The sequence below is a fragment of the Peromyscus eremicus genome, chromosome X, assembly GCF_949786415.1.
Source record: "Peromyscus eremicus chromosome X, PerEre_H2_v1, whole genome shotgun sequence".
Classification (NCBI taxonomy): domain Eukaryota; kingdom Metazoa; phylum Chordata; class Mammalia; order Rodentia; family Cricetidae; genus Peromyscus; species Peromyscus eremicus.
Window position 1 is genome coordinate 60,624,996 of NC_081439.1, and position 12,116 is coordinate 60,637,111.

Genomic DNA, 12,116 nt, shown 5'->3' on the forward strand with positions numbered 1-12,116 from the left:
CAAAAAAAAAATTCCCTTTAACCTCTAATAAATTGCCCTTGAGCTTCCGGTTGTGTGTTCTTATATTATTATTGTTAATGAGACTAAGAATCCCAAGAGAGGGCCCCCATTTCCTCAGTATTATGTGATGGCTCTCCTGAGACTCCCCAAGATTTTTGGTAGCACTTCTTTGCCGCTTTTCAATTTTTTAATAAGTAGAACCCCTAGACGGTATCATTATCTCAGCCTCTTCAAAGTGGTCCCTTGAGGCAGACCTGGTGTATGTTAAGTCACATTACCTATACCACTGGAGCTGGGCTGGCCAAGGTAAGTACAGCTCAAGCCTGTCCTAACCTTTTTTGGTATTATCCCCTCATACTAGCTTATAAAAAGTAAGAAAAAAAAAGGTCAAAACAAAATTTTCTAAACTGCCTTGAGCCAGTATTGGTTGAAATTCAGATAAACAGAAAACACTGGATCCCTGCTAGAGTCTGTTAGTCTAGGCATTTGCGTCCCCTAATCTGCACTTTGCTACGCTTACCCCAGACACCCAAACTAGATGTTTAAAACAGAAAATTACTAACCATCAAGCCACAAGCATAACAAGGTCATGCATCTGATAAGTTTTAAAATAAACAAGATGTAAAATGTTGAGATGAATCCCCACGTTTTTGGTTGAGAAAAAGACGAATGCTAAGTAGCAGAGGGAAATGTACACATAGATGATGTGTAAGTTTGCACCCTCCTGATTACTCAGCCAAGGGGAAAGGAAGGAAGGGGCCTGTGTTAGGGCTATAAAGACTGCTTTCTTGCTGAACCGGCAAACCTGCCACTCCAGGCTGATGCTCCGATTTGCAAGTCCCTGAATAAACCAGCTTTCACACTGCTTAGTCTCTAGTACTCTTTTTATAAATTGATGACCATTTCTCACACTAACCCAGGGGGTTGAGCCTATCTTATCTTACAGACCATGCCACATTTTAAAAGACCTCCTGAAGTTGTTTGGACCAGATTTTATCAAGTGTTACTCATGTCTGCAAAAGCAGTCAGTCTAATAAGGCATATTTCACAAGCTTCATCTGTCCAGAGTGAATATTGTTCCACCCCCAGAAGCTCAAAAGGCCTGCTTCCATGAGCCTCTTAGAGACCTCTGATTCCTCTCATAGTAAGACCCATGTGAAATAAACAGACCCTTAATGCCCTCTAGATCCCAATGATAGCTAGTTCTCTTTCTCTCGCTTTTCTGAGCTTTATGATATAATTTTTACAAGTTCTTTCCACATATTCCCTTGATATTCTTTCTACAAGACCCAACTCAGTTTAAGGAACTCATATTAGACTTTTTCCTTCAGAGAGATTTCTAAGTAAGTAAGTAAGTAAGTAAGTAAGTAAGTAAGTAAGTAAGTAAGTGTGTATGTATGTATTTTATGAGTGTGAATGAAATGTGTATGTGTGAGTGCAGGCATGCCTTGATGGAGGTGTGAGAACAATTTCAGAGGTCAGTTCTTTCCTTGTTGGTGGGTTCTGCGAACTAAACTCAGGTTCTCGGGTTTGCATGGCAGGAACTTTTTCCTTCAGAGCCATCTTGTGGTCCTTAGGGAGATTTCTTAAACTATTCTTGGACTGAAGTTATCACTTACCTTGACTCACGCCCTCCATTTTTACTCCTTTCTTTCATGCCTCAACTTCCTCCTTTTAAAATGTCCTACTCACTCACTTTTCTATCTAGTCATCACCATGTGCCTTAATTCCTCAGTGGCTTTCTTTTCTTCCCATGTAGAACTAATGTCTCTTGTCTTCTGGTTAATTCATCTGATACCTGGACCAGTGCCTTCACTGCTCCTGATATCCAAATTACTCCTTTCAACCAGCTCCTCCATGTACCCTCCTTTGGAACCTCGTGATCTAGAAGGGCTTTTTAACTGATACCTTTCTTAGTGGGATGAGTCACTCTGGCAGGCATAGGTACCAGAATAAGAATACTCACATGGGCTTCTAATGCTTAACATACTTGGCCAAATTAGCCTATGGGACTAGTCCACATCTCAGCAGCCCCCAAGGCCCTTCAAGACCAGTTTAATTTTCCAAAGACTCTTCTGCATCTGTAGTATTGCTTACAGTAGTCCAAAGAGTACCTGCCTGACCCTGGGACAGAAATGTCATGTATATGCTAATCAAGTAGGAATAGTACAAGATACAGTTATAAGACTAAAAGAGCAGGCATCTGACTTAAGGGCAATAACCTCTGAGGGATTGCTCACAGGGAAGACACAGGAGCTGGCTTTCTTCTCCTGGGATCATTCACTGACGTAACTTCTCTCTGTCTGTCTGTTTGTCTTTCTGTCTTTTCTTACTTAACCTTCTGGTATGGTTGGTATTTTCCATATTAAAGGCCATTAAGCTCCCATGGCAGTGTTGCAGGGCCATTACATTACCACTGACATCAGTGCCTGTTTCCCCAGTCAACGACTTCGCAATCTCCAAGTTGATATTACAGTTAGGTCTTCACCCTCTTGAGATACTCATTCTCTCCTTCCCTTCCAGCACGCCTCTTAAACCTTCTATGCATCACCAGCAACATCAATAAGGTCCACTCTTCTAACCTGTCTGAGCTCTGAAGAAGCTCCAGAAGATGATCTTTGCCCCTTGTCAATCAAGTGACCTTGCTGCTCTATCAGGAAGCAACTTTAGAGATAAAAAGGCTAAGAACAAAAGCAAACACCTCACATTTTAGCAATCAGCCCCTCACTAATTGGAGCCTGACCACAGTGCCTTGTGAAGCCTTATACAAATATTTAAAGCCTAATAATTCTTTTTCTTGAGACAGTGTCTTTCTATTTATCCCTGGGTGCCCTGGAACTTTATCTGTAGACCAGGCTAGCCTTGAACTCACAGAGATCCTCCTGTCTCTGCCTCCCAAGTGCTGGAATTAAAGGCATATGACTACATCCTGTTTTAAAGCCTAATAATTCCTTTTTTTTTTCTCCACACAGGCTGTCCTAGAACTGCTCTGTAGCCCAGGCTGGCCTTGAACTCACAGAGATTCGCCTTCCTTTGCCTCCCAAGTACTGGGATTAAAGGTGTGCACCACCACCGCCCTGCTAAGAAGCCTTATAACTCTTAAGAATCTATGATCCCTTTTTCTAAATGGCCAACCTCCCAACGACTGGCACTATACAATTTACTACTTAACGAAACAGTGAGATGCGTGCTCATGTATCCAACTACAGACCCACACAAATGGCACATGAGGTAAGATTAAGTAACTTTCTCTAACAGTATAAAAGAATCCCATTCCCTTTCAGGAGGTGACTTTCTCTGTCACAAACTGCTCACTGTATATCTATTTCTGCCAATTTAGTCAATCTTTTCTGTATCTATTCTGGCCTGGTAAGTACATTTGCTGGGCCTCTGGCTTTTTACTGTCATTCCCGGCACAGCACTAGATCAAAATCACCTTAGAATATAAAACAATTAGCACAAAACCAGAAAGTCATCTTAATTTAAAATAGCTAGTACTAAGTCTCTGAACACAAAGCAATATACTTTATCATTGACTATTTAAAACTGAGATCTTTTCTGTTTTTATACATAATAAAATGTGTATGCATAATTAAAATAGTTATATAAAATTACTATATACAATACTTTATATGTGTGTCCTTGTTCCTGGACATTATTACTAGGTATTTAGCACAAAGATGGTGCATGCTAGGCATTAAAGAAATATTTGTTGGAAATGTGAAAGAATGAGCTCTCTGAAGGCTCCATCTGCAGAACACTCTAAAACCGATCAAACACTCATACATGTATGATACATATTTGTATAATATATATCTAGTTTTGTTGCTATAGATTGTAGAGATTGGTGGTTAACACGAGATGTTACCTTTTAACAACATTTTTTTAAAAATTAGAATGAATATATGTCTTTGAAGATTTATAGGCAGTTAACGGTTCCTAGAGGGGAGAGGTTCACACGGCCCACACCCCCCTTGAGGAATTATTGGCAGTTAATGGTGGTTGGAAGGGGCAGATATTTTCTTCAGTGGTGTAGCCATTCCTAAGATGCCCACACTCCTATAGCAAACCCTTTGTCCATGCTCATGCAACAAACCCTAATTAAACTCAATTGGTTACCAAAACCAAGCAGCTACGTCCATGAAAACAGAAGAGAGACTAGATGGGAAAAAGAAAGGGCATCAGTTGGAGGGGAGCAAGAGAGGGCAATGGAAGTATGATCACAATACATTATGTACATACATGAAGTAAAAGAATGTATATATTTGCATCTTTTTAAAAGACGGGAAAGGCCATTAAGAGGAAAGGCCATTTTTGGAATTATCAAAAAAAAAAAGAAATTTATGTTTCATTTTGTTCGTGAGTTATACTGAGCTTTATAAATTCAATAAACCTGAATTTAACTTTAATAAGAATATGTGCCACTAAAATTCAAATGTTATTTAATTTTGCAAATATATTATAGATAGAACTCTATAAAAAGTAGCCTACATATCCTGATATGTCAGCTTGCCTTTTTGTGGCCTTATATTTTGATGCTAACATTAAAAATGTATGCAGATATTTTTACTGCCTTTTGATATTCTCCAATCTGACAAATATGCCAAACATCTCAATGGACATAAATAATTCTCTGTATTAATCTGTAGTACATTAACTGCTTCAAAGATTTGCTATTGAATTAAAAGCATTAGCACAGATCATATTGTAAGGTAAGCGATTAAATTCCCATATGGAAGTAAAAAATAAAACTGGTAAGTAACAATCACTATTTACAGTGTCTGGACTTCTTTGAATAAAATTCTTCAATTAACTTGTGTTCATGTTTTAAAAGTGAGTTTTGAAGATTTCTAGAAAGATCAGCAAAATTGGCTCTTGTGCTGTTGATGCCAAGTTCCTATGAGGAATATGTTGAGTATTCTGACTCATAAACGGTAAGAGATATTACTGAATTGTTAGTAATTTTACAACAATATTTAGGTTCACTCGATCTGATTGTAAGACAACACACATCTAATTCTACTTTAACAAACCTTGAACATGCTGAATGGACCCATCATCGGCTTTTATGGTAAGGACCTCTCCAGGGTTAACTTGAACGAATACAATCTAGAAATAGATAATTATTTAATGACACACTTTTTTGTAAATCTTTGGAAAAAGTCATTATTATCCTTTTGAATAATATTCAGTCCCCCTAATTATGGGGATTTCAAAATCCTCAAGGCGAAGAGTACAATTGGGTCAATGGGCATTTAGGAGAAATTCAATACCCCTTAGTAAGAACAGGTCATTCCCCCACCCAAGTAAAGCTTAATAAGGTCATAGTAAAGAGGTGCATTGGGGTGGAAAGACATTATTCTCCTCTGCATCTACCCCTAGAACAAAACCTTTACAAACAAATAAACAAAATCCCAGAAAATAAAATTTATCTGAAGGTAAAATTCAGACATACTTGAGCCAAGTATTGGGGACAAGAAGGCCAGGTGTTATATATTTTAGGCTGAGTCGTGGTCTGTGAAAAATTAGAATATGCTGCCATGGCGTTGGGTTCCAGAAAGCAACTCTCCATCTAAAAAAAATGTAATTTTGATTACAAAACCATTTTACTTTTGTCATTTTTAGAAATAAAACTTTTTATTATCAAACACTGCTAATAAAAATGAACATTATTTTGACGTTTTCATACATGCATATATTTCAATCATTTCTGTCCATGTTGTTATGCTAACATACCATCTTTGCTTTTTTTTTAATTCAAGAGACAAAAAGTCCGTCATCTTTTTACATTATATATTATGTTAGACCTTCCACTGAATCTATTAAAGGGGCAAATGCTAAATCTGAAGTACACTTTTTCTTTCTAGAAACCAGTCTTACTCATAGAAGTCATTACTATTCAAATACAATACTTTCAAATATTAGATAATTGAACTCCTAACTGAATGAGCATGAAGAAACATTAGTCTTCATTAAACTCACAATTTCAAAAGATACACACTATGAATCCGTAGGTAGTAGAAACTTAACAATACAGGACTAGGCCTTTGAAGTTGTGCAAAAGAGTATAAAGAAGCAGCTAAATTAATTCAAAAGGAAATTTTATGTAAGATAAGCTAATGTTGAATGTCTTAAGTAATTTTCAAAAGGCCTACAAAGAAAATAACCAGTGCTGAAAAGACAAAAAAACAAAATAACAATAAAACAAACAAACAAAATTTCCCAAGTAAGTGACCATAAAAGTGACAAATAGTCTAAATAAAAACCAATGCCAGATTTCATAACATTTAAACCAGTTATAGTGCAAATAAAAAGAAACAAAACTTCTCTTACAGGGTATATGGGATCTCCATTGATAATTGGCACTGTCGGAGGTATTTCAGAAAGAAGAGGTGCAAGCTGATGTTCCATTGAGTCTAAAAGGATTGACTTTCACATTAATTGATACTTCTATAACAAACAAATAAACAGAAACTTACAGATTAATTACATGTAATCAGAATCATGTTTTTAAATGACAAAACATGACAAGATACTTCTGAGAAAATCCAACTTAATTTTCTTCTCTAGGAATGTTTGACTTAAGCGGAATTACGTTAAGACATCATTTAAAGTAATCATTGATCTTCATAAATGACAGAGCCAAGTGTGGAGCTGGCAGTTTCTGCTTGATTGTTTTCTCTTCATTCATGTGAAGACAAACAAAGGTAGCTCGTTAAACACCATGAATAAGGGTTTAGTTAAACAAGTAATTGGCTATTTGATTCACTTCCATCCAGTTCAAACAACTGATTTCCAATTTATGACATTAATTATAAATAAGATTTTATATTGTAAAGGTAGCTGTAAGAACTAATTAATTATGTTAGAAATACAGAAATTTGCCTTAGCTGTCGTGGACACTAAACCAAACAGCTCAAACCTAATGTTAAATCCAAACATTTAAACTTATATTTCTTTCCTGATTGAAATACTTCATCTATAGATGACACCAAGCAACAAAATAAACACTTAAATGAAAACCAGAAAGGAAAACGTGGTTACTTTCAAGATATAGAGGGGAGATGCTTAAGAGGGAACCTCTCTGGAGTGAGGCAAGTCGTGAAATGTAGGTTTTGTGACATAGCCCTTTAGTAAAAAGACATTTGTACGTCATAATTCAGTGACATCATTCCCTTTGCAAGTTTTTAAAGTGGTCTTAGGAGACTTCTTATTTGTGAATATTGTTTTCCCACAAATTAAAGATAAGTATTTTGAAAAGATAACTGTTTTGGAGTCATGAAGAAATCTGGATTGTGTCTTTTTTTTTTTTTTTTTTTTTTTTTTTTTTACTGTTTGAGGGATAGTGAATAGTCACCCCTTTAAGAGCTTTAAAATGTCTCCTTAAGAGTGCCAAGCAACTTACATTATTCTAAATATCTCTTTTGTAATCAAGGTAGTGGCTTAATTTAGGGCAAAAGCCATTGCTTTGTAGTCTATTCTGATTGCTGGATTGATCAACTTAAAATATTTAAAAGCAGAATATCTCTCTCCCTCCACCCCTCTCCTCTCTCTCACTCCTCTCTCTCTCTTCCCCTCCTTTCTCTCCTCCTCTCCTCTCTCTTTCGTTCCTTTCTCTCCCCTGCCTTCCTCCCTCTCTCCTCTCTCCCCCTCCTTTCTCTTCCTTTCTTCCCCTCTTTCCTCTCTCTCCATCTCCTCTCTCCCCCTTAATTTCTTTTCTCCCGCTCCTCTCTTTCCTTCTCTCTGCCTTTCTCGCCTTCTCTTCTCTTTCACTCCCTAATGTACTAAATTTCATCAGAACTTCCAATCATTTGTGCGTAAGTCATCTTAAATTGATATCATTTATTATGTCACCACTACTAGAATCTGTTTGTTTGTGGATACCATCCATATGCCAACAGATTCACAGTGGACAGACTAAGAGAGAGAACTACTCTTCAGTACAAATTGACAAAGGACTTTTACTTGTTCTGAAATTATAATTAGTATCAGATTCTCTAAAATATAAACATCTGAAGATTCTTTTCCCATAACAAACATTATATGGGATTCAGTTCCCAATTTGAACTTTTAAAGCTTTAAGTCTTACAGATTAAGTTCTCTCTATTATGTAAGGAATCCAATTCCCTTTTACAGTAGTGACCTGTGCTTTTTCCTTATAACTTGATCATTAACTTCATAACTTAAAAATTGTTAAACTCGTGTTTAGATCTTCAGTTTCTTAAAGACAGTATGACTATTTTGGGGCTGGAGAGATAGCTGAGAGGTTAAGAGCTCTGGCTGTTCTTCTAGAGGACCTTGGTTCAATTCACAACACCCATATGGCAGCTCCAACCTTCTGTAACTCCAGGTCCAAGTGATCCGATGCCCTCTTCTGGCCTCCATGGGCACTAGGCCAGTACATAGTGTACATACATATAGGCAAAATATTCACACACACAAAATAAAATAATGTTAATAAAAATTTTAAGACACTATGACTATATAACCACCGCCAAAATTTAAGCATAATAATAACACAATTATTTTACTGAGGACACACTTATCCTTTTTAGCATACACAATAAAATATTAACAATCGGGAGTGCAAAAGCTCTAGAACTGAACTTCATAGTTATATCAGTATTATTACAAATGCATGTGGACTAAAGGAACACGAACACATACTTTTCCTATCAACAACTTAGTTTAACAACTGCTTTACATACAGCTTTCATCCATTAGGTACAAGTAAGATAAATAAGTACACAATGAAGGACAATTTGACAAAGGCTTGGTTGCCAAGGATTTTTTTTTCTAGTGTAGAGAATTTCTAGGGTTGCTTCATTAAATACCTCTCACCCAACATAATCTATTTTCCACCTCATTAAGTAGGTCAATTAACTACTCTATAAGGTGAAGTACCTTTTTCAATGAAGCTTTAATAGTTTTGCTTTTCAGGCTCTTGAAGTCTCCTGAAAATAAATCCCATGCTTCCATTTTTCTGTTCCATTTTCCTCACAAATTTCCCATTATTCTACTACCACTTTGTACTGTAATTGGCCTATGAATGTAATGCATTAACTGCAACAGCTCTAAAGAAGAAAAATGCTGTGTCAGAAAAGGCACACAAACTGTGAGTGGCATTTGTGCAACCACAAATCCCCTGAAATTCATTTCAATAAATTTACTGCATATGAACAAAATTCATTAACTGTAGCCAAAATAAGGAATTACAAACCACAGAGGAACAATATGCTTTTTAGAAGCAGCAAAAGCTTTAGAAATTGATCAGAAAATGTTAAAATAGACATATTCAGGCTTCTTAGCTGTTTTTACACTTTTAATTTCAAAGTGGTTCTAGGTTCATGCATTTTCAAACTCAGAAGTTCAGAAACTGTTACATTTAAAAAGTGCTGATGCCCTACTGCAGGTTGTAATACAGGATTTTTTTTTTACTTTGCACTACATAAATGTTGAAGCTAAACTATGTGACTAGACACATTTACTGTAAACATCAAATGCAGCAAAGGGAAGGATCACAAGGAAACACTTTGTAATGATCTGATATAAACATTCACTGTTATTCTGTTGTAAGAAAATAAAGATATTTAAAATAGGCAGGTTTGATATCTGAATCTGTGTCTGTTCCAACAACTAGAATGCTTCAAAAGTCACTTATGAACACATTATACTAGGCCATGTGTGAGTAATTTCAAAAGGAATACATGAACCTTAGACATTATTTTCAATTTTTGTTGAAAAGCAGAAACATATATCTTATGTGTGTAATCTGATTAGGAAATGGTGCTTGTAAATATTGGTTGATATGATTGGAAAGACATTATTTTAAAAGATATTTTTAGAATTTTTACTTGCCCCATTTAAATTTACCTTTTAACTTTATATAAAATACACTTTGTATTTCTTTGATATCCATATTAATGATGCAGGGAGTTGGTGATGCTAATATTTTAGCATTTTTGTTTTATGTCAAAGAAGGTAGGGTGCATTGTTTTATAGCAATGTCTGGTGGTCAAAAGACCTGGGGTCAAATTCTTGCTTTGCCCCTTATTAGGCAAGTTCTGTTTTGTTTGTATTCTATACTGCTGAGGACTTAACAGGCACTTTAGAAATGCTGAATGAAGGCTGGACGTTTTTACCTGCAAATGCCCTACTCTAGAAGGCAATCACCGGAAAATAGTTCCAATTACAAAGTGTTCAAAATTAAATGCTCTATTCCCAAAGAAAAGAGTGTTCACTAAATAATACAGTTTAATATATAAATGAATTATTACCTTGAGGATCACTGGTTTTCCCTGTGCATAATATGAACAGATGTGCAAGCTTCAAATTAAAAAAGGAAAAATTACCAATTTAGAGATAAAACCATTTCTGTAGCAATCACTAAAGGTATTTGCTATTTTAAGTAGCTAATATGAGAGAAATCTATTTTATTTAAATCAAAAAAGCAAAGTTCTCTAATATTACCTATTGAAAGTGAATTCCAACTACATTTTTCTCACGAATACAACAGTTGGATCAGGAAATGGACTCTGAAGATGGGAATGTTGCCATTACCAATATCTTTAGGTCTTCACCAAATAAGAGGGCACAAGGAGATCAATCAACATCAGATGCCATAGTCGGAGCTTACCTCCAGGCTCCTTTCAAGTCACCCCTAGTCCCTGTTTAATTCTAAAGCTGAGGTTAAAGTCCACACCCAATGTAAGGCAATGGTTACTAGATAGCATCTGTTAAATGTCCCCATTAAAAAATACATTGCATTTTGATTGACACATCAAATTTATACATCATATTTATATTTATGAGGCATAATGGAATGCTTTGATTCATGTAGCAAATCAACTCATAGGAACTAGCATGTCCATCACTTTAAACTTTTATCATTTTTATGATGAGTACACTCATATTCCTTCTATTTTGAGATACATAATATAACATTATTAATTGTATTCATCCACCATATTATTACCTCACAAAGACATGTGCTTATTTTGCCACAAATAACTTCTAAGAGTATTGCAAGAGGTTTAATCAAAGAAAACAAACAATGAGGGGTTGGGGAGATGGCTCCGTGGGTAAAGTGCCTGTAGCCCAAGCTTGAGGACCTGAGGTCAGAGGCACAGCTCCCATGTAAAAGTCAGATGCAGAAGTGCATGCTTAGGATCCCAGTACTTTGAGAATGAGCAGGTGGTTCCCTGGGGATTGCTCGCTAGCCAATCTAGCAATCAGGAAGCTGCAGGTTCAATCAAACAACCCGTCCCAAACAAAACGTAGAGAGAGACTGAGAAAGGTACATCGACCTCTGGCCTCCACACGTACCTTATTGTGTATGAGTGCACCTACATACACTCATGTACACATACCTGTACACCTCTCTCTCTCATCTCTCTGTCTCTCTGTCATGCACACATACACACACATTCACACATACAAGAAGAAAAATATTAAAAACTAGTTGAAATAGCAATAATAACAGAACATGCACACTGTTCCTTCAGTACATGCTAAGCACCTTTCTAAGCATTATTCATACATAAACCCATCTAATCCTTACAATAGCACACGAAGTAGGCTTTTTATTATACTGTATTATGTAGTGACTATCTAATATGTGATTGTCATATGCCTGATATTGTGTGGAACCAAGGGAATGCACAGTATTTTCTATTGCCATCAACCTTTCTGCCTGGAAGTTTCAACGCTTAAATTCTTTTGAGGAAGGACATTTAGCTGTGTTCTTCCTTGGCTGCCTTCTCCTTTCCCTCTCTTGCTTCTCCTCCTTTGCAGTACTTAGGGTCACAGTCAGAGTCTTGCACATATGGAGCAAGTAAGTGGTCTACCATTGAGCTACATTCCCAGCTCATACAAAGGGTATTTAGAAATAAGACAAGATAACACAGTGTAAGAATTTCATGACTTCTCAATCTTGCTCTGCCCATATAATCTAGTGGCCAAAACAGAACTGACTTAAGATCAGTTTCTTTCCAGTTTATCTTCTAATCCAATTTACCTTGCAACCTATAATTTCTATATTTTTTACTAAATTAATCCACATAAGACTGTGTACTCTTAATTTTGGATTTTTACTCTTGCATAATTCCTATTAAAAA

At 36.2% G+C, this 12,116-nt stretch overlaps 1 protein-coding gene across 1 annotated transcript in view; it reads right to left on the bottom strand.

Moving 5' to 3' along the window:
* The window catches only part of LOC131898954 (fibronectin type III domain containing protein 3C1-like), a 54,464-nt gene extending 48,019 nt beyond the window's left edge, over positions 1 to 6,445 (bottom strand). Inside the window, exons 1-3 of the mRNA XM_059250258.1 lie at positions 6,334 to 6,445; positions 5,456 to 5,572; positions 5,034 to 5,109 (exon numbers count right to left, since the gene is read on the bottom strand). Coding sequence (XP_059106241.1) covers positions 5,034 to 5,109; positions 5,456 to 5,572; positions 6,334 to 6,411 — 271 coding nt within the window. The 5' untranslated portion in view covers positions 6,412 to 6,445. The remainder of the gene's footprint in view (positions 1 to 5,033; positions 5,110 to 5,455; positions 5,573 to 6,333) is intronic.
* Positions 6,446 to 12,116: the final 5,671 nt, after the last annotated feature.